A 23,067-nucleotide genomic window follows, 5' to 3' on the forward strand; every position below is an offset into this window, starting at 1 on the left:
TTTTAAAATCTTACAAGAGATTTAATGAGAGTGTACCACACAAAAGATTTCAAAGATACATTAATAATAAAGACTGTTTTCTAACCATTTGTTTTTCCCTACAAATCAGCACTTCAAAAAAGGCGAGTGAAAAAAAACCCCAAAACAACAGCTTCTATTGCCACTATCATAGTAAACAAGTCACCTAATTAGGACTGCAACAACATTTTCCAATTTTACAGCCTGAGAGACCAAAGCCATGCAATCAAAATGCAAATTCAAACTGAAGGTAACTCTGTAAATAAAGCCCTCAAAATCAAATTATTTTGATAATTCAGAGAGTTAATGACATGAAGCAAAACTCAGATACACATCGGTTCCTTCAATTAACTAAAGAGACTCACAGTATCATCAAGTAAGTACTTCCTAAAACTGGTTCTTCAAAGGCCTTAAACAATTGGAAGAAACTAACATTGTATTATAAAACAAATTATTCCATTACTGCTTCATTCCACCCATCAACCCTATTCCCTCAAAATATCTGCTATAACCAATGTATTTCACTGTTGGAAACCAAGCTTTGTATGTGCAAACCCCTAGGGAAAACTCTCATGAGAACCTTCCTACAACTCAGGTTTAAATCTAATTCTACTGATTTCTTCTCCTGAACTTCCAAAAGTACAAATATTTTCTAACTGTGAAAGATGCAAGCACTGGAAGACCCTTCTTTACCAAAACATTAAGTACTACTATTATTTTACACAAGAAGTGTATTAGTACCACTGCCCAAAGAGCAAGGCAAGCACAGGGGCCACTGTACTTCCCAGCATGTTTTCCAGTATCATATTTGGGTTATTTTTCCAGAAAGGAAAGGCTTGCATCCTGATGTACATCACACAGCAAAGTTCTACACTAGATAATTTGATTTAAGAGCCAAATGATTGCAGTTTGTTGTTTCCAACACCTTTCTTAAAAGAATTACTAACCTGAAGGGACAAGGGGCTGTTTCCATCCTGAACTTTGGTCCAACAAGCAACAAGTTTATCCACGTTGCCAGCACAAATGTAACAGAGGCAAGCTTGTGTCTGCAGAATGCTGTCCCCCTCATTCTCCAGCCTGCTACCCAGGAGATCTAGATAAAATAAGAACAAAATGCTGGTAAATCACTCTAGGTATCCCTCCCCGCCACTGCTGAAGCTGGGGAAGCAACTTGCCAAGGAACTGTGAGCAAAGCCATGACACTGCTCTGGAATTATCCAGTCTGTGAAGAGTCCTTACCACAGAGGGCTGTAAACTCATCTGGCCTGGCATAAGTGAGCACAGCAGCCAAGGCCTCTCTCCAATTCTGCAGGTCACAAGACTGCACAATCTCTTTCCAGTTCTTTGTTACAACTGCAGTGATGAGCTAGAGCAGGAGAGACACCACAGTTAGCATCTTGTTAAGACTTCCTCTGTTTAATACACAGGATAATTTGGATCAGCTCCAGTGTACTCATCTCCACTATATCCAGGGTCATGACAGGTACTGCATTGTAGTTTAACAGCTGCATAAGAGCATATCTTACTTAAAAAGGGAAAAAAATCACAAAACAAGTTCAGAGAACATGCAGAAGCAGATTATTCTTGCTACAAAATGAACAAGAAAAGAATAGACAAATCTCCACAAGCTGTTGCAAATGGTTTTCAGCACTATTGGTGCAGACAAAGATAAACTAACAAGTATTTAGCTATAAAGCCTTCTACACAATGCCCAGGGAGAGGTAAGAATTTTGTTTTTTAAACTGTTTCATTCAGCTTTAAGCTCTTGGTCTCAAGCTGACCAGTGAGGGGCAGTTGAAAAGGCTGCATAAAGAGCTGGCAGCAATATAAACCTGAACTGGCTGTAGTAACTCTACATAGGCCACCTCTGCAGAGCCCTCAGAATGGAATTCCAGTTTCTTCCTTCTAAAACTCGGCCTCCAGTTATTTTGCTTTGGACAAAAGACAGACTTGGCAGCGGTGTTGCTCTAGAGTGAACAAAGTCCTTCTCATGCCAAGACTTCAAGCTCAGAAACAGCTGAGCAAGCAGTATGTGTGCAGTTTGGGACCAGAAGAGAAAAAACACACCTGAACAACAAATGCAATTGCTGTTCCTAACTACAAGGTCCTAACTACAAGGTCAATGTTTGCCTGTCAGCATAGGCACAGATAACTGGTCAGCTCTTCATAAAAACACCTTTTCCCAAAGGAGGAACTACAGTGAAGAAATTCCACTGAAAGCTGCCACCCTTGCTAAACCAACTGTTTTTTTAAAGCCACTTCTGTTTCAACCTCCTGTCACTACTTTCTCATATTGGTAGTAAAAAAGAAAGATTTGCATAAGCAGCATCAGCAACCCCTAGCACTGCAGAAAAGCTGAAAATAACAGTAACCAGCTGGCCATAACATGCTGTCTCCTAGACAAAGGGTGATTAATTTACCCTGGGCATACTTTGCTCTCTCTTCTGTGCATGCAGTAAAACAAAGCATCAGCAAAATCTGTGAAGGCTGATCACAGGCAGAAATCAACATAATGCTGCTGGCCCTGAGCATGGGTCACGTGTGAAAAAAGTGACAGAACAGCAAACTGAAATGTGCCCTCCTTAAAGTATTTGTCTTTATTATTGACAGTCTATTAGTCTATATGCAACTCAGAGACACTGGAGATGGGATAAAGAATACTCTTGTGTACTGATATTCATGTGGTGTGCCTGCTGTCCCCTTATCAATTAAAAAAGAGTAACAAAAATCCTTCTGCTCCGAGATGTTACCCACTTGAACACTTATTAACATCTGCCAGAAATAAACCTATAAAATGGCAAGAAAACTTTATAAGGTGAAAAAGGGAGTTGCCAAAGGCGTGTGAGCACGTTACTTCTGACCTGAAACACATACCCTGGTAATTTTGCTGCGCATCTTGGCAAAGTACTTCTCCTGAGTCCGAGAGAGCAGCTCCTGCCCACCGGCGATGGCCAGGATGATGGCGTCGGCCATGCGGTTGTCGTGCAGGCACAGATCCACTGCACTTTCAAAGTTCCCTGTCAGCAGAGCCTGTGTGATCAGCCCATCCACATCTGCAACAACACAGGGGGGCACTTCCAAATGCTGCCACAAAAGCCAGAGTGATGTGCAGCAGCAGGTGAGCTGTCCAACTGTACAACACTGGCACAGCCCACTCCCAGCTAGGTACTCACAGCCCCAAACACACATGGGCACAGCCACGCCACAGGGGCACGCACAGTCAAAGATTACTTACCTCGTGACAGACCAAGCTCCTAGAGGTCTAAATGGCCCCTGAAACAACTACCTGAATAGTGCCATAAAAAGCCAAACCAAGACAGGGGTCAGTGGCTTCTGTGTTACTCAAGATCCCCTGGGAGGCTCTGTAGAAACAGCACTTCATGCCTGACCAAGCGTATCTTCTTTTATCACTCAGAGCAGCTGCATGTCAGCAATGGGGTACACAAGTGCTGTACAACTTCCTTCCTTCCTTAAAAAAGCTGTATTTTCAAGTGCTTTGAGACTGCATGAGAATGCAGTTAGAGGCAAGTAATCACAATCCTTCACAATCTGTGCAGAATTTGCCTTCTCACTGGAACACCAGTATCAATAGCAGTACTTACAAACTCAACAGCAGTACATATAATAAAATCAATATCAAGGTTTTGTTGTACCTCCACTAACAGAAATGTTAAATGTTGTCTTTGCAGGTCCCAAATCTTCGGTTTCTTTTTTACGGTCCTTCAGCGTCTAAGAGAAAGGAAAAGCATAATTTCTGAGATTATGTAAACACTTAGAAAATTCAAACATTTTAAAACCACATGGCTCTTGCACTGTAATTTAGAATTTCAGACTACCAGTCAGCTCAGAGACCATTAACTTAAAAGGGAAGGTTATCCTTGTGCGCCAGCTTGGGCAGAGGTAAAGCTACTTTTCTTCACAGTAGCCGGGATGGGGCTGTGTGATTTGTCCTGGAAACAGTGTTGATAATATAGAGATGTATTATCTGTGCAGCACTTGCACAGCACCAAGGCCTTGTCTACTTCTACTGCACCTCTGGTGAGAAGGTGCAGAGTGCATGGAAAGTTGGAATGAAACACAACCAGGACAGCTGACCCCAAACTGACCCAAGGAATATTCCCAGGCCATTTAACATCATGGCCAGGACAATAACATGTAACATCATGCTCAGCACAACATAAAGCTGGAGGAAGAAGAAAGAGGGGGATGTTTGTAGGGATGGCATTCCTCTTCCCAAGTCACTGTTACGTGGTGATGAAGCTCAGCTTTCTTAGGGATGAAAATGGATGCTCATGGGAAGCAGTTAATTAATTCCTTGTTTTTCTTTGCTTTACCAATTCAAGTTCCTTTATCTCACAAGCACCAGCAGCCAGACACCTGGATCCTGAGTACCAAGTTACATCTGTAGCCATATACACACAGCCCCCTCCAAGCAAAGCTACAGCTACAATGAGAAACTCAGAATCCTTTTCTTTCCTTCTCTTTCAGCCTTAACCCCTACCAAGAACAGTCTACCATTAATAAATACCACTTTCAATTTCTCATCCTTGAAACCTTCTGCATTAGACATACACCCCAGTTTAATTAAGCAAATTACACATGAACACAACCTTAATTTTCACACAGAAGTCCAGTGCAGCACCCAGGACAGGAATGCTCAGTAGACAGAAGCTGCTTTTTCTATAAAACTCCCCCAGAATTAAGACAGAGACCACTTTGTGTTAGTACCTGGATTTTGGGATTTCAAACATTTTAATAATAAAAAATAGCATCAAAAGAGAAGTCTCTCTTCACCATCCACTTTCACAGCACAGGCTAAGCAGAGTGCAGAACCTGACCCACAAACCACCTCCTCTGTCACAAGCCATTGCTCCAGCACACTAAGGGAGTTCAGGAAAATCCTGCTTGTTCAGCTAAACTGAAGGACACAGCAGACCAAAGACATTCATTTAGAGGGGGAAGCAAGTCTGAAAAAAGCTTTATGTTTGGCTTGTGAAAAGGACATAGCATCTGGAAAATGCTTTTGTTGTCAGATAACACTGGATGTGTGTTTGGTATTGGTTGAGAGCATGTTGTGACTACCACAGGAATAATGTGCCCATCCAGTTACTGCATGTATGCGACAGCATGTCCTGATGCATCACCAGTGGCTTCAGGCCAGGCTCACAAATATTTAGGTAGGCTAAGGTCATGCTTGGCTGTGAATTCTCTCCTAGAAGAGACATTTGTAAGGAGATATCCAATATCTTCATGGCTGCATACAGCAAAGCCCTTACACTGTCAGACATACACATCTGCCACTACAGAGCCTAAAGAACTAACAAGCAATCAAGCACGTCACCCAAGGAGAGCATCCTGATTTTGGTGTCTTTAACAGGCTGTTTGTTATGTGTGCACCAGCCCAAGGTGCATGAGCCTTAAACCACTGTCCCCACCTCCACAGACAGCTGCAGAAGGCACCAAGCACAGGAAGCACAGCTACCAGCCCAAATTCTAACCCAAAAGGGAGACTGAGGGAATGGGGAAGAATGAAGTTGGCCTGTTCACACAGCAATACACTATTTTCAGTGCTAGTGACACCTCACAAGGCAGAGGCTTGGTCCTTAGTGCTAATTAGAGACCTGTCCTCACATGTAAAACACAGGGTGGAAAACAATCCTGTTTAAATGGTGTGAGATCCCAAATGCTGACATGGTTGAGCACAAACTGCCTGCAGTAAACCTGGCAGAACATACTGCCTGAAGCAGATGAAACAAAATCCCAGCAAGAGTCCAGTTTTACCATTATAAATAATTTTTTGTATTTCTGTATATCGTCAGCAGCAGGAAAAGCCAAGAAAAGGAAATGCTGTTAAAAGGAACAAAGTAAATACAGGGGAGGTCAGAAGGGTTAGTCTAGAGGGCAACAGATACCTCTCCCAAGAACTGCTCCTCTGTAGTCTGGCCTTCATCCCCCTCATTTGGCACAGATCCATCAGATTCTGCAGGAGCCTTCAGCAGAGAGAAGATGCCATAAACATCCACCAGCAAAAGAGACAGAAATACTTTGCATTGCAGAGTACAGTCACCTTTCCACCAACCAAGTTAGAACCAGACTGAAAATCACAGCAATGTATTGGCAATATGTGCTTGAGCCCCACAAACAGGGTAGAGGCCCCGTTTCCTTGCTCTCTGTCATTCATTACACAGTACCTTGTGCTGTTTTCATCTCAGCTGCTTCAAAACATGCAACAAAAGCTTTCTTCCCCCTGAGGCAGCTACAGATGACTCTGAACTGTCTACGGCACAAAAGCACAGCAGAGTCCTGCTGCAGACTCAGGCCACTGCAATTACAGAGTGGGCAGTGCCTGAACTGTAGTCACCACTCTTGCAGGAAAAGCTATAGGACCACACACTCAGTCCTGCTTTCTTTAAAGCTACTCTTGAAATCAGGTGCCAATGAGACCCCATATTAAAACTTGTGACTGAGAGCCCTTCACTGGAAAAGGAGGGGAACATCTGAGTGGAGAAGATGTGGTTGTTTTTTTTTAAATAACACCTTCATCCTATTGAACACAGGAAGTTGCCACATGCTGGATTATTTGTGACTTACTTTGGAACAGCTATCAAGTGGAAAGAAAAATGATTCTTACTTTACAAATTACTATGGCATTATAAAAGTAACCACAGAGTTACATACATGTGTTTGCTTACCTCTCCCAAGGCACCATCTGCAAGACCTTCTTTATTCAGAGCAGACGTGATCTAGAAAACAAAGATTTAAGTAAGAACCCTTTTAAAGAGGCACCAAATTCTCAGATTGCAAAACTGGCACATGCAGCTACTATGTTGCTTGCACAACAGTTAACATGAAATTAAACACTTTAACATAAAACTGAAGCCATTTCCTCTTCCAGCCTGGAGATGGATTTACTGCTAAGATACCTGCATCCCAAGCTCTGATGGAAACAACAGCTGCCATACACCTTTAAACCTTTGTCAGCTCAAGGGTCTCAAACCTCACTGGAGTGCTGGAAACCACAGGAATAAAATCAGTATCAGAACAAGAAGGACAAAATCCTCTGTCTTGCTCTGGTCAGGGAAAATAAAGCAGTGACAATCCTTGTGGAATGGAGAGCCTGTCAGGAAGCTGTGGGTTCCTGACATCAGGCACTTGGCTGTGGACTAGGATTCTCCAAGGTAAAAAAAAGAGTTAAAATGCCCAGCTTCTACTGCTTTGCAAAGCAAACCATAACTCCAGATTCAATTAGAGCTCTCAAAACCAGCAATTTTATGTATAGAGTTTCTATATTATTTCAGCATCAGGGACCCTGGGTTTCACATTGCTCCTAAAATTATCTACTATTTTTTGTATTGTAGGCTTTATTTTACCCTTGTGGGCTGGTTTGTGTAGAGAGCTGAGCTCAAATTGCTGGAGACAGTTTTCTCTTTCTTTTTTAATCACTAGTTTACAATAAAAATGAGAAATCCAGGACTTGGCTTGCATGAGAATCACAGGTTTTAAGAATATAACCCACCCTTCCCACGTTCTTCACAGCTTATTACAAGAAGCTGAAATCTGTGATCTCTGTTTTTACTTTCCTAATGCTACCAAATAATAGGAAAACCAAGTTGGGATTTAGTGAGGTTTCCATCTCGGTATCACAAAGTTTCAGATGAGCTGTATTATGCTGCTTCTTCACACTGAAAAAAACATGGAGTCAACTTCTATGTGGAATGTTTTCAGAAAACAGCTACATAAAACCAAGACCTTGTAGCTCCTTCAATCTGTTCCCTAAATACTGAAATAATGGGATAGGCCCAGCATTCCAGGCTACCCAGCTGTGTCCATTTTCCCAGCGTCTCTTCATGCACAGGGCATATAAACCCAGAGCAAAAGCAAGCAGTGGGCTTTAATCTCATGAGGCCACTCTGCAGAACCACTACTGAATTTCAACTGGATTTTCTAATTGAGAGATGCTTTTCAAAAACAGGATTACCCTTGCTGCGCTTGCCTCTGCACAAATATTTAAAAGCTGAGGACAAACTGTTATCAAAACCATGATTTTTTTTCCATAATCATATTAATTTTGCCCTGAAGGACATTTAATTTGTGAGCACAATGACACTTTAATGGAGACAATCTTTGAAAATAAAACATTAGTTTGATATAATAAAAATTAGTCAAATGTTAAAATCCACTGAAACAGAACTGAAGGAATACTAGATAGTTCCTGGGCAGACAACTGAAAACAACAGAGCCAAAAGGCACAGCAGGTAACTCCCTGTAACACTGAGTAAAAATCTTCCAGCTGGGAAGAAAGGTCTATAATGATGTGCAAATTGCTTCCTGGTAACCCAAACTTTGCTTTTCCAAATGTAACCACGTTTGACCTTTGGACTTGTTTTTTTTTCCTTTCCTTTCAAAAATGAAGGATGTCTCCCACAAACAAAAAAGACTACCCCAGATTTTCCTAGTTAATGAGAACTGCTTACATGTTCTTCCAGAAAGCCTAAAAGCATTCCACCATGCTCGAGTAGAAGGGTGTCACATAGCAAAGTTACATGAATAGCCTGAATCAATAAATATCAAAGCTTCTTGATGGGTGAGAATTTCACATCAACAATGGACAGCCAGATGCAGACACACCTCTGAAGTCTGCTGCCTACTCTGGCCTTTCCACTGAACGTCCATATTGCAAGAAGACACAACTAATGAGAAAACTCAACAGAGCAAACTGTTTTCTGTAAGAATTCTGAAATTCAATTCTGAAATTCAAAAGTTATCTCACATATTGCACATTTACCTTCTTCTTCAGATCATCCTTCCTGTATCCTAAGAGCTCGAGGTATCTAACACGTGAATCTTCTTCGAAGTTCACCTTTAAAAAGTTAAAAACTATATTGCAATTCACAATTTTCCATTTTCTCCCTCAATGACACAAATGACCCAGGGAGATTTAGTGACTGAGTAGACTGAATGTAATAAAGAGAAATGCAAAAACCTTCAGCAACTTGGGCACCTGAGCAGGTGGGCACGGCTTCCATCTGGTTACTGCAGGTGAACAATGTGTTTATCTGTTTCACTTGGAAACCTCTAAATGCTTAGAGTGAGCAGTGAAAGCCCATCTAAAGCTATCCCAAAGCTTTAATCCTTCTCACAAACCCTGTACAAATATGTGCTGATGGGGAATGTCCAAAACCATGGGATATACCCTCACCCACACCTTTGCTTTGCCATGACTCCCCACAAACCCCCCTGGTCCTGAGGACCCTCCCTCCTCTGGTGGGTCTCCTGCAGTGCCATGGCTTATGGGCACTATTCCCACAGCCTGCAGCTTTTGGTTTCCAGCACCTCTTCTTCCCAGCCAAATGTGCAGAAGGAACCACCTCTTGGCTGTCCCACTCCCTGGGGAGCTCCTGCAGGGCTGTCAGTCTGTTACCTTTAAGAAGGCCCACACGTTCCTTTCAAAGTCAGCCAGGGCCATGTCCATTTTCTTCTGGCAGTAGCTGACAAAGCCCTGGGACTGCACAGCCTCCTGCAGCTGGTTTGAGCGGGCCAGGAACTCCTTCTCTGTGACAACCTGGCTCACGTAGACGTGGGGATGCTGCTGCTGCTGCTCCATGCCTGGCTGCTGAGGAGGCTTGGAATTCTCAAACGTCACCAGCTTGCCTCCAAACTGGAATTGAAGCACACATACAGTATGTGAAAATAAAGTATACAGCAGGGGAGCCTGTATCAAAATGTGTTTTATATAACATATATATGATTATTGTCCAATAACTGAAGACTCCTGACATCTATTCATTTATTTGTTCTCCCCCCCATTCCAAACTTCTATGCCTGTAAGGAGCTTGTTGGATAAGCAGGTTCACATTTAATAAGATTTATAAGCACAGCCATTCCTGTGCCTGTTTTTTTCTCAGACAAAAGACAGACCAGAAACTGAGAGCTAGAGCTGTGGGTCTATGCAGTGCCCAGCAACAGTGGAGTATCTAATGATATTGCAATGCAGTTGCCAAAGAAACCTTTACTTAACATCATTAAGTAAATGCTCAAGCATGATGTCTGCCCTGTTCTTGCCAGGCTGTTTAGCAGTGGAAACTCTACTGAGAGATAGGCAATAAGTTGTGACAACATTTGAAGAGGTAAAATTAACACAAGAAAATAATTAGGAGGGGCTTATGATATTATTTCATTCTATAGCTCAAAGTTAATTTACACAGGCCAATCCAGTAAAACCTGCATTAGAAAAAAGCAAAAGCCTAGCCAGGGAAAGACTGACACCTGGCTCCAAGGAGACCAGGACAAATAAGGGACTAAACATAAAATGACACATCAGTCAGTGGCTAGGCAACATCACTTCTCTTTGACAGGAGAAAATTGCGCATCAGATCATGAATAAACAGACAAATGATGCTGAAAATTGAGTAGTACTGCAGCAGAGAAATCAAATTCAAATGGACAGGCTAAAATCTCCAGAAGTTCCCAAATAAATGGCCTGTGGGTTTTGAAAATAAGCCAAAAGTGGAGCCAAGGAGCAAAAAAGCTGAGCTTGCCATGCCCTCAGCTGGCTCCTCTGCAAACCAACCAGCCATGGAGGAATGTACCCTTGTGCTGCTACAGCAACTCCTGTTACCTTGATCAGAGCAAACATGAGTGTTCTCCACCATACTGACTCACATGAGTGCAGTTTGAAGCTATGAAGTCTCAGATACTCGCCCAGTTTGGTCTCATTCTCCCCAATGCATATTTATTTACTCTAAAGCAAGCACTGCACAGGAACAAAAGCAAAGCCCTAATGCCAAGACACAAACAAATGTCTCTCAGCAATGTTTCTTGTTCCAAGCATTTTGGTCAGGCTTTTGCTGTCCCCAGTGCCCTGTCTGGAAGCCACCCTGAGCATCTCCCATTATAATAACAAAGAGGAAGATCTCCTAGGGTGGAGCACCACACTGAACTCGCCCCTTCTAAGGAGTTTAGCAGGTGCCAGCACTATGACCCTACCTGCCAGGCCAGCCCTGCCCATCCCTGTCTCCTATAGTATTCATCATGACCCCTGTGGCAGGGAGAAATGATGAGGACTCCACTGATATCAGAAGACTAATTAACTACTTTATTATACTATATCATTTTATACTGTATTACACTACATCTAAACTGAATCTGCCAAGCACCCAACGGCTCACAACTGCACAGCATCTCGTGACTGCCAGCTGACAGTCCTGACACACGTGCTTGGCCCTGACAGGTCAAGGAAACAAAACACCGTCACCCTGGGTAAACAATCTCCATATGGCATTCCACTTTGGCACAACACAGGAGCAGCAAATCAGATAAGAAGTGTTTTGATCGTTCTTTTCTCTGCTTCTCTCAGGTTCAGAGAATGTGAATCCCACAGTCCTTACCGAGAAGGACGCTCCCATGGGTCGCCGGATCCACTTGGGTGGTTTCTTCAGAGGCATCACCACACTCTGTGGGGCAGTCTGCTGGGGGAGCTGCAGGGGAGGCAGGGGCTGGCCCGTGCCAAAGGGATCAAGGTTCCCAAAAGACGAGGAGAGCTTTGATAACACAAGGGGGAAAAACCAAAGTGACATAACTCTAATAAACTAAATATCTAGTTGTGCTGAAGCACTCCTGCAAGCAGGGCTGCAGGTAGCCACTGAAGACTTCCTATATTTTGTTCCCCCCTTCCCCACTTTCTGTCCCTATTCTGAACAATTTTCAGCACCTGGTCAACTTGTTTCTGCCTGAGGCCATCGGCGCTGCCGCCCATGATGGAGTAGACGCTGATGCGGCCGTCAAAGGAGGCTGCAGACAGCACAGCAGGGTTCCTTGGGCACCACTGGATATCAAAGCACCACTGCGTGTTCGTGGGCAGCTCGTACAGCACCTGGGGAGCAAAACCAAGCCCACAAATCAGAGCTTCCATGGAGCACCCTGCCTGACAGCAACAACCTTCCCGTGTGCCCCAAGGCCGCTCTGCTCTCCCTGCTCCCCAGAGGCCTCCCCATCACCATACACTGACAGTGGGCAAACCCTGCTGATCCCCAGACAGCAGAACATCACACACCACTGCTTCATCTCCTTCTCCTCCCATTACATCTTCTGTTGAATCCTCACAGGTCAAATGATGCAGGTGGGGTGTGTCTGTGCTGTCCCACTGTGAGCTGCTGACATTCACACCAGCTTGTTCAGAGCCAATTTAGGTATCCTCACACACTGAGTGGAGGAATGTTTTCACAGGAAAACTGAAAAGGGTAAAACCCTGGGCAGACAGCCTTTTGTGCCCTGGAACAGACAAGCTCCCTTTACAGTAGACATTTAACCATAAACCAGGAGAAACTCAAAGAACAAAATGCTACCTGTCAGCAAAATGCTGTCTCCCATAGAACTAATTTTTAGTTTTAAAAACTTAGTAACAGCACAGGATCCAGCTCAGATAACTCATCTAACACTGCACAGCTTTTGCACTTTTGGGCCAATGTCTGAATTTTAGAAACACTTCCCATTCCACAATTATTGCCCACTGGAGGCAAGGAGCCCTCCAGCATGTCTGAAGCCTTTTTTCCTGGTCTAGGGACAAACACTGTCTGAAAAACAGATCTGCATTCTCTTTGAAAGGTATTCCCAGGCCCAAAAGGGAGGGGTGGGAACACATTTGAGTGGTTCTCACTGATCTGCTACAACTATGGCAACCTACAAATACCCTCCTGGCTGGATAAAATTCTTAGAGAAGGAAAAAGGCAGTTGCAACAATGATCCAGTCACACTGGACCCAAAACAAAAGAGTAGGAAGCATATACTTAGTTTAAGTGGAGCCATTTCCATCTTGTATAATGAACAGGGACATCACTACTCAGTAAGAGAGAAGCTGTAAGGACAAATGTGTAATATTGACAATACCAGGAAGGAATCCTGCACCACCACAACAAGCTCAGAAAACACATACAGCAAATAGGATAGGAGGCAACATCCCACAGAAGCATCATTCCTAGGAATGCAAGCACAGGAACATGTGCTTTGCATGTGCCACCTCTGAACAGACATTTTTGGGTTCTTTAAAGTGGTATGCATACAATACCTCTCCTGTGTTAGGGTTGGAGCAGAGAATTTTAGCATCCTTCCCACAGCTAAGTAGCAGCTCTGGATCTGCCATACTCCAAGCAATGGCCAATATACCCCTGCATGAAAAGCCACAACAAAAAGAAAGATTAATGTTAATGCAAATGGTGATAAACAAAGCATATTTAGAAGTTCAGCAGCCCACATCAAAATGCCCTCTCCACCCCTTCCTCTTACAGGAGGAGGAATTTTTCAATGTTATCAGCCCTTGTTTTGCTGAAATAGATGTTTTCTGTTTTCTGCATGAAAAGGTATAAAGATACAGCCATTGTATCTGAAAATTAAATGCAACAGTCACATGGGAGAACCTGGGCATTGGTAACAGTACGGTTTGTTTGCCTGCGGTGTCACCAATACCCAGTGTGCAAATACACAGGTAAGGTCAGTGACTAGGAAGATTTGCAGCTTTTTATTAGCAAGACATTCAAGACAGCAGAATCCACTGGCAGCAGTTTTGGTAGAAGCCACAACACTGTTCTCCCTTTTTAAATCAAGCACTGGATTTGAGCAATAAGGAAAGTTTCACCAGCAATGGAGGAGGGACAAGAATTTAACAAAATCATCCACTATACACCAAATTAACGCATTTAGGGGACTGAGGGGCACAGAAACTGTGCAAACCCACACAAGGATGTGCCTGGATGCACCTTTAGTATGTTATTCAGCCAAAATCAACTACTACTAACTCTTTTTCCCTTAGCTCCCTCTTCTTAAAATACTTAGAAATACTTAAAGAAATAGCTTCGCTGTTTCAGCAGCCTGGTGAGTTTATTTATTTAATCAATATTTAATTCATTTTATTTATTTCATTTTAGGGCCAGTTTCCTTCAGAGTACAAAGCTCCAAAACCACAAGACTTTCATGGCACAGGGCTGGCTGGTCAGCAAGCCAGCATACAGCACTGGCTGCTGCTGAAATTGCCAGCACCAAGGGAGCCTTCCTCCCTCGGGAACAGCAGGAAGTAAGGTGTATAAACCAGGACAGTCACCAACAGTGCAAATACCATGGAGCACACCCTGCTATGTAAGACTCATACCTCGTGTGACTTTCTAGAACACGAAGTGGTGAGGAGGCAAATCTCAGGTCCCACATCTGAATAACAGGCAGCCTGTCATCCTCCGAGGCCAAAACCATCTGAGTGGCAACTTCAGGGTGCCATGCCAAGCCTGAGCAGTGCATCTGAGGGGAGACATGGGGCCAGAGCATCACATAGCTGAGCAGCACTAAAGGAAGGAAGAAAACTAACCCAAATATGTCTATGTGTATGGTAAAACACCACTGCAAGGGAATTTGCAGCTGTGTTTCCAGGCATTATTTGTGGCTGCATTCAGACTGGGAAATTCTCCTTATTCCTGGGAATGAGGAGATTTGCACTTAGTTTTCCCAAGGTCCTTTCAGAGAGATTACACTGCGCTGACTTTTTCACAGTCCTAGGTTTTAATGTGAGAAAACACTGAAGCTCACCATATAAACCTTTTCCTCTATTATTTTTATTGCTATTTTAATAAAAGCCATCATTAGGCAGAGGTTATTGTCATGAGAACATTGTATCACAGGACTACCATCACATGATGAAGACAGCCTACTGTGCTGCTGTTATGTCAGACAACAAACACAGAAAACACTAAAAGTTAAACAGTTTACCAAAATAATAATACAGTGAAGAAAGAGCTACTTCCCAGCACTCACTTCTAAGGTTCATTTTTAACTCTTGCTGTATCTTTGGAGTTTCTTGTATCGATATTCTATTTAAAACAATACAAAATTATACAAATATGTCACTTTCCACAAGTTGAACTCTTTTTTGCACTTACAGTGCCTAAAGGGGTGGCATGGTGGTTATAACTATAGGAGGCAGTGCCCCTGTCACCTGCTCAATGCCACACTTCCCTGTGGCAAAATCAATAAAATCTTTCTGTGGTAGCAACAAACAGATCAGCAAGTGCTTTCTCAAAATTCAATCATCACTCTGATAGGACACCTGAGTGCCTTGCCTTGCTTCAGTCTGCATCTGGCTATTTTAATTGATAATGCTGACAACCCCTCTTGCATAAATACACTCCCAAGAGCAAACTGGGCCAGGCACCAGTATCTCTGTCTACTGTATTTGCCAGGCACCCCCAATGAAGGCAGGAATGATGAATCTGACTCCATGTTCTCAGAAGGCTAATTTATTACTTTATTATACTATATTATATTAAAGAATACTACACTAAACTAAAGAATACAGAAAATATATGAATTATTGAATGAATAAATATATTGAATAAACATATTGACTACATTACTGAATGCTAAAAAGCCAATAATGAAAACTCATGACTCTTTCCAGAGTCCCAACACAGCTTGGCCCCAATTGGCCAAAGAGTCCAAACAACTCACACCAGAATCCAATGAAACAATCACCTGTGGGAAAACAATCTCCAAACACATTCCACATGTGAGCACAACACAGGAGAAGCAAATGAGATAAGAATTGTTTTCCTTTTCTCAGAGGCTTCTCAGCTTCCCAGGAGAGAAATCCTGGGTGAAGGGATTTTTACAGAGAATGTGAATGCCACATCTCTCACATAAAAAGAGGTGCCATGACCCATCCCTGCAGCTCTGTGCAAGCACCCAGCAGCTGCAGGAGAGAACTAGAGAGAACTAACTAGGAGAGAACTCACCCTGTTGTTGTGGTCGCTGACTTTGATGATGGGCTCGTTCTTCCTGAGGTCCCAGACGGTGGCCCTGCCGCTGGGGCTGGCGGATGCCAGGATGTGCTGCACTTGCCTGTTCCATGCAATGCAGCTGATGTCCTCCAGAGGCTGCGGCACACACACAACAGCCTGTCACAACCCCGCAGGCTCAAACCCTGCTCTTTTCAGCACTTGCTAAGTGGGAAATCTGCAAGGAGAGTGCCCCATGTACTGCGTGTGCTCTGGTTCCTTTCTACACGTGCTGTAGTGTACAACACCTGAAAACACTGATGTTTAGAATTTCTCTGTTTAGTTATTTTCTGCCTTACAGTACTACACATTAGTTATCAAAACAAGACTAAGCAAAACTATCTTCAAGAACAGAAAATTACTCCATGAAAGTATATCCAGACATAGGAACTGCTCTTTTGTCTTGGACTATTAGGTTTTTATTTAGCAAAAAAAAAAAAAAACCAAAAAACATTTGCTTGGAGAAATTCCATGGTTTTCTTTTCATTCCCTCCAATTCTTACTTTTAGACCAAAAATTGAAAGCAGTATTAACCCAGCTCTTGTTGGCCTATTATTTCTATTTGTCATTATGCATATGGACTAAAAGATATCCCAGCCTAAAAAAATCACTATTGGACATAAAAAGTCTTTCACAGGAATCTCTAAAGTGAACATCCTCTCAAATGTCTACATGTTAATAAATTACTTGAACTAAACCAAGTAATCAAATCCCACAGAGCTTAAACTAAAAATCTTTAAATTGAAGATTACTTCTCATCCCATTTGCACACTTTTTGGTATCCAAATTATCATGCAGTAATAAACCCATTTTCCAGTAACCACGAACTTCTGTGGAATTTTGTAACAGCAACAGAAGTGTACTTGCATCGCAACAACTTCCTCCTATTCTTCCATTTCCTTCACAAGGCAAAAAGTACAAAAGACTATTGTTTTTCCCCACAGATCATCTTTAAGAGACACAGGCTAAATACTGGACCTTGAGCATAGCAATTAAACCACTCCCTGAAACCCACCAAGGTAACTGCAAAACCTACTGCCTCATCATCTGCCTTCTCAGTAGCTGCGTTTTATCTTTCTCCTATTTTTCTCTGTGTACCTTCACCATCTTCAGATTTGTGCATGCAGTGTACCTTCACCATCTTCAGATTTGTGCATGCAGTGAAACATGCAGAGGAAGACTAAAAGACAAGTAATGGTTATGGTATTTGAAAAGGAGTGCAGCCTGAGAGACTCTGCTTGCTGCTTGATAAAATGCAACATTTCCCAAAGATTAAGGGGACACTACAGTTTTCCCTGGCCAAATAAAATTTCTTAACAAAAAATTGCCACAGGAAGACACAGCTGGCTTGTGCAGCAAGCCAAAAATGCAGGTCTGTTGTGGATAAAGAACACAGCACATCCAGGGTTGCTGCAGGGGAAGCTGAGCACACCACTCACTGCATGGATCCGTGCACACTTGCACTTACAGGCACAGCCAGGACACTGCTCCCCAGGGGCTACAAAAGCAGCAGCATCCAGTCACCTTTGTATGCAGCTACTCCCCAAGACTGACTTCAAGAGGCTTCCCCTTCACCATGCTCCTGAAACTGCTTTAAAACTGCAAATTTCAATCAGCTGTCACCTAACTGCCATGCATCTTTCTGACGAGTCTGCTCTGGAGAATTTAATAAACACAAATCTGGTACCTGTGTCTTCACTCCTGGTGTCATTGGTGTAGCAAAGTTGTTCAAGTCCCAGATATAGATTTCAGACTCATTAGCACCAGAGGCCACCAGATTAGTCTGTAGGAAATATTAATAGACATTAAGAGTATTTCAGCATCAGCTTTCCCGGTCTTAGCTGCTGGGAGGCATCAGACCTGCAGGACTATGCAAATTTCCCCTATCTGCTCAGGATACAGGAAAAGATAAGGGAAAAGAGTGACAGGGCAGAGGAGGGAGCAGTGCTGCAGTTATGGCCACCACAGAGCTTTGCTCTGGACAGTGGCATTCCTGCCCTGCCCAGTGAGTGCAGCCATCCAAAGCACTCCTGCACCTGGGATGCAAAAGTCCAGGCAGGGCAACATAAGCCAAGGTCACTAAGTGCCCTTTGGTCACATTTTGTGGCTGATAACATGCAAGTCCTGAGATCACAACAGGCAGAAAGGGACAGGAAGCAATTCAGAGAGGACACAATGAACACAGTGCACCCTTGCTGGAGGCAAGTGTGCAGGGACAGAAGTGTTATTTAGGAAACCAATCCAACTGAATTCCCACACATAAGGTGGCAACAAGGAAAAACCAACACACTGCGTCTAGAAGGAAGTAAATGCTCATTGGTGGTGTGGGAAGGATTGTTGGTTTTGAGAGCCCTTCTGCTCAAGAGGCCCCATGGTTGTGTTTCCTTGCTGTCTCCTCTTAGGAAGGGGGCCTTGAAGGTGGATCCTACCCAATCCCCACAGGAGAGACCTGAAAACTGATCTCACCAGAAACATGAACGAGAGCACATAATTCCTTCCTGTGTGACTGGCACAATGCACAGAAGATAAGACAAGAGACTGACTAAGAACACCCTGAAGAGCACCTCTGCTTCACATATAAGCAGAGCTAAACAGATCAACTAAATCGACATGGTAAACTGATGAGGGGAAAGAACAAACGAAAGAACTTTCATTCCCCATATGAAATGCCAGTAATGGAACAGGTTTTTCCTACTAAATACAAGCAGGCACTCAAACACCAAATATCGTTCATGCTTTTCAGGGGAGGGGAAGCAGCAGAAACATCTGAGGTTATGAGTTAAGATAGGCCACTCCTCTATTGATGGTATGTTAAGAGAAACGGCACAAAAACCAACCTGGAACATGTTGACATCAAGTGCTCTCACTGGTCCCGTGTGCTTGTCCTTCTGGGCTATTATTACCTCAGCCTCTCCATCTATGATTTTGGCTGAGTCATACAAGATGACGTTGCCATTTTCACCCCCAGCAATCAGGACTCCAGACACTCTGTCCCCTGAGGTCATGCTGTGAGGGCCCCAGATCAGCTTGTGGTACCTGCAAGACACAGAGGGCCCACAGTCTCAGAACCATCCACCACCAGCTCCCCATAGGTTGATACATCCCATTTTTGCTCACCCCAGCTAAAGTGAGAGAAAAGGACTGCCTGCTTTTCTCCCTAAGGATGAATCTCAGCACAACCCTTTCCATCAGGAAGGCATGCCCCAATTCTGCTCATTAACAAGAGGCACAACCAATGACCCACAAACTGACAACATCTCCAATCTCCTGGCTGCAAAATCAGGTAAGTGCTCTCAACCACAACAGCAGGCATCAAAGTAAGACCTGTCAGCCCATCCAGCCACAGCCTGAGAAAAGCCTCTGCTATCTGCAAGCAGCTTCATACAGAAGAAACAGGTGAAACTAGAAAAATTCCATATGCTTTTCCATATCTGTGCTTTTGGATGTGCAAGTGTTTTGTCTGCCATGCCAGGGACTCAGCAAGTTTAGCCAACATCACAGACACATCTCTTGGACCACAGCCTATTTTCAGGCTAACTGAAGAGGAATCAAACATACTTCCAGAAATTAAGAACGCTATTGTGTCCATCTGTCCATACCCAAATTCCCCTCAACTCAATTAACTTCCTGCATAAGCAAAAGAGCATTCCTGCTGTTTAACCATGCAAAGAATCAGTATGTTCTACATAAAATGACACAGCCACTTATCAGCTCAAATGCAAGCAGAAAGCAAACCCACATTGACTGGAAGGTGGCAACAAAATACCTCAGCATTCACTGTAATATTGCTCATCTACTTGTTACCTCCAGGCAATCTTCAAGTAACTTCTTTAAATCACAGCAACTTCAGCATGGTAAAATAGAGACTGCAGAAAGCTACCCAAAGAGCATATGCTGGGTGAGAAATAGCCTAACAGCCAAGTGTTCAGGCTCCCAGTGCTGATTACAGCAGGGGTTCACCAAAGAACGATGCTACAAATGGAAACTGATCTGTGATATCACACAGACCTATTCCTGCTATGACTTTTAAGCTTCTGCACCTAACTATGCAAGTTTACAAGAAATGAAGTAACTGACAGGGCTGTCCAGGCATCACCAGCAAGACTGAACAGGACTTAAAACAGCCCAAAATGAAGGCAGGAAACAATGAGGAACAAAACCCAAAAATTAACAATGCAATTACTTCCCTTTTGCCCTTTACTCTTTCCAAGATAAAGCATGGTTCTATAAAAGCAGTGCAAAACTTTGCTTGGAGGGCAATTAAGGATCTATCTTTTGTGGGTCTAATCACCTGGACATGATTTGCTGAAAACCAAAATACAGCCTGACGTATACATTGCTATCTAATCTTTAATTAGAAACAAACAAGCAACCCTCAACCTCATTATAAAGGCATTCTCTGGGGCAAAGTCAAATTCTTGTGTTGCTGGTCAAGGGAGGTACTTTGCGAGGAGCACTGCATCCTGGCTATAAGGAGTGCTTCTAGAAATTCAGAAAGCAAATGGCAAGCCTTGAAGAATCTCAGTCACAGTTAAAACAAGGTAGAACAACAAAACTCAAGAGCAGGCATCCAACAGTGCCTCCTGCTCTGAGCAGGTCAGTAGAACATACTGACATCAGCTCTGCCAGAGAGCTGCTATGAGTGCTGCTGAGATGGAAACTGGACACTCTGATGCTAACAATACTTGTCTGGATAAGCACACAGTAAGGCACTAATGGCTAAGTGGAGCTGTGCAGACAGGAATTTGGTTTCCCAGCTGTAGGAACACACACAACACAACCCAAGTTAGTCATGTTACAGGAGTCCCCCTGAAATGCTTAAACACAAATAGGATGGTGCAATATGAAAAGTTGCCACCATATTTTCACAATTTCACATTTTCTTACATTTTCTTGTGAATCCCAGAGGATTCCTGAGATAAAGGGTTCACACATATATTCAGAAATTTTCTGTTTATGTCACAGCATGAGCTGCCCTCTTAGAGTCCAAGCTTGCTGCCCCACAATATCAATGGCACACACTTCCCCTCATCTTTCAGTGCTGCACATCTTTCCTCAACAAGAGCAGCCAAACCACATGAAGTGACATTTCTATGCATATCACACATAACAGTTCCACACACTGTACTTTTCTCTTACAACACTGCCTACCTGTGCGAGGAGGAGAATGTGGCACAGCTCTTCATATCCAGGGAAGGGTCTGCTAAGTCCAACTCAAATATTTCTAGAGAAGCACTTGTACTGAAGGTTGCATCCAGCTGCTGAGCTGAGGTACCTGTGAGGAAGCAAGCCTGACAGTGAGAAAGCCATGATACACACAGCAGTAACTGCAAATGCAGCAGAAGAAGTGGAACAAAAACATCATCCTTTCAAAAAGGATCCTGAGATGGGGTCAGGCTTCTGTTTCTGTTACTTAGATGTTGTTCCACACAACTCTCCTCTCCATGGCTCTTTGTTTGGGTGTTTCTTAATGACTACCAGCAGGAAAAGCTTTAGGCAAGTACCTCTCCCTGATGATGTACAGAACATGATTAAAGTTACAAAGGAGCCACAAGTGACTAGTGCTTAGGATTGGTGTCACCTTTCCCTGGCAGAAAGAGGAGGATGCTCACTGTCACTTGCAGAATGCAAAGCATGCTTTTATCAGCACAATGCAAGAACTCCACCAAAAACCCCACAACATATACCCCACTCCAGCCCCCAGGACACAGAGTAACTCCTACAGCTTTCAATAGTGGTGTACCCCTTTATTCATGGTGTACAGCCACCGCACACAGCCCCAGGTCTGCCAGCACGTGCTTCCCAAAAACTCACCTGTGGCCAGGTAAATAGGGTGCTGCTGGGCAGGGCTCCATGCCTGCATGGCAGTACGGTCTACTTCCTTCAGCTTCATTGTGCTGGAAAGTAAGACCAAGAGAGGTGATGCTTACATGGTGCATGGTGAGGCTGCACTGCCACGGGTTCAGGAGCCGCATTAGGGCTCGGCAGAGGGACCATATTCCCAAAGATATCCCTCAGACAGACACCCAGGCCACCCTCTCCAGAGGACACCCGGGGGGAGGGGAGGAACAACTCTCCACTAGCAGAATAACACTGACACGTAGAGGAAACTGACGGCTGCGGAACATAACACAGGAAAACGTGGGCAAAGCTTCAGCAGCTGTGCAAACCCTGTTCCCACAGCACTGAGCCATCGGGCACCCTACAGCAGCTCTCTGCCCTAACCCACGAAAGAGACCCAGCCTCGGGAGGACCCTGCCCGGACCGTGCAGCCCAACACCCTCAGCGACTCCTTCTGGGTCCCGTTCCAGCCGCGATGGCTCCCCGGCCCCGGGTGCGCCCCGCCCGGCCGGCGGGACCGCCACCTTCGCCTCGTTTCCAACAGGAACCCGAGGAGAACAGCTGCAGACCAGAGGATTTCGCCGTGCCTGCCCCCACCTCGGCGTCCCCGGCGCTCACCGTCCCCGGACTGCTCCAACGTGGCAGCCCCGGCACCGCCTCCCGGCCGCCACCGCCTTCCGGGCGCGCCCCGCGGCTTCCGGGCGGCGGCGGCGGGGCCGCGCCTTCCCGGCACGGGCAGGGAGCGGCGGGCAGCCGCGGGCACTGGGGATGGTGGTGGTGGTGGTGGTGGCGGAAGGGTGTGTGTGGGGATATGCAGCCGCCTCCTTCCACGAGTGTCCTCCGTGTCCCTCGGGGCGGGAGCAGCCATCGGCCCTGGGGAAGAGGGAGACGGGTTAGGGGCGGCGGGAGCGGGGGGAGCCGGGGCGCAGCGCCGGCAGCGCGGGGGCCGCGGTGCCGCCTGTCCTCAGCTCAAGGGCAGTAATCATGGCGTGCTCATGATGTGAACAGCAGTGAGGCTCATCACGGGACAGGGGCCGCCGCAGGACGGGGGAACGGCCCAAGGGAGCTCGGCCGGCTTCCACAGCCGGGGGCAACAGCCCCAGACCCACCTCCTCACGGCAGCTGGGGCACAGCTCCGCTGCCGCCTCCCGCCGGGCTCCGCGGCCGCTCGGCAGGCAGACGCCGCGCGCAGGGCGGGCGCTGCCGGGACCGCACGGCGCGGCTCAGCGGGAGACGCGGCGGGCGCTGCCGGCCCCTCTATAAATAGGGGCGGGAGGCGCGGCTCCCATTGGCGCTGAGGATCGCCCCTCGCCACTGGCTGCGCCCGCCGCCACCGCTGCTCCCGGTTGGCTCGGGCCGCGCCGCTCCCGCCGCCGCCGCCGCGGTGACGCGGCTG

At 45.0% G+C, this 23,067-nt stretch overlaps 1 protein-coding gene across 7 annotated transcripts in view; it reads right to left on the reverse strand.

Moving 5' to 3' along the window:
• SEC31A (SEC31 homolog A, COPII coat complex component) overlaps positions 1 to 22,392 on the reverse strand; it is a 40,479-nt gene extending 18,087 nt beyond the window's left edge. For 2 of the 7 annotated variants that reach the window (XM_030947258.1, XM_030947256.1), the window contains exons 1-18: positions 22,290 to 22,392; positions 21,645 to 21,727; positions 20,982 to 21,105; positions 18,668 to 18,866; positions 17,518 to 17,613; positions 15,789 to 15,929; positions 14,159 to 14,301; positions 13,082 to 13,181; positions 11,729 to 11,890; positions 11,406 to 11,558; positions 9,440 to 9,676; positions 8,804 to 8,878; positions 6,711 to 6,761; positions 5,931 to 6,008; positions 3,672 to 3,747; positions 2,893 to 3,071; positions 1,258 to 1,384; positions 966 to 1,111 (exon numbers count right to left, since the gene is read on the reverse strand). In XM_030947258.1, coding sequence (XP_030803118.1) covers positions 966 to 1,111; positions 1,258 to 1,384; positions 2,893 to 3,071; positions 3,672 to 3,747; positions 5,931 to 6,008; positions 6,711 to 6,761; positions 8,804 to 8,878; positions 9,440 to 9,676; positions 11,406 to 11,558; positions 11,729 to 11,890; positions 13,082 to 13,181; positions 14,159 to 14,301; positions 15,789 to 15,929; positions 17,518 to 17,613; positions 18,668 to 18,866; positions 20,982 to 21,105; positions 21,645 to 21,723 — 2,166 coding nt within the window. In that variant the 5' untranslated portion in view covers positions 21,724 to 21,727; positions 22,290 to 22,392. Of the gene's footprint in view, positions 1 to 965; positions 1,112 to 1,257; positions 1,385 to 2,892; positions 3,072 to 3,671; positions 3,748 to 5,930; positions 6,009 to 6,710; positions 6,762 to 8,803; positions 8,879 to 9,439; positions 9,677 to 11,405; positions 11,559 to 11,728; positions 11,891 to 13,081; positions 13,182 to 14,158; positions 14,302 to 15,788; positions 15,930 to 17,517; positions 17,614 to 18,667; positions 18,867 to 20,981; positions 21,106 to 21,644; positions 21,728 to 22,268 lie in introns of all 7 variants that reach the window. The other 5 variants (XM_030947260.1, XM_030947261.1, XM_030947259.1 and 2 more) reach the window with 4 other exon arrangements.
• Between the last annotated feature and the right edge of the window lie 675 nt (positions 22,393 to 23,067).

The sequence above is a fragment of the Camarhynchus parvulus genome, chromosome 4, assembly GCF_901933205.1.
Source record: "Camarhynchus parvulus chromosome 4, STF_HiC, whole genome shotgun sequence".
NCBI classification, from domain to species: domain Eukaryota; kingdom Metazoa; phylum Chordata; class Aves; order Passeriformes; family Thraupidae; genus Camarhynchus; species Camarhynchus parvulus.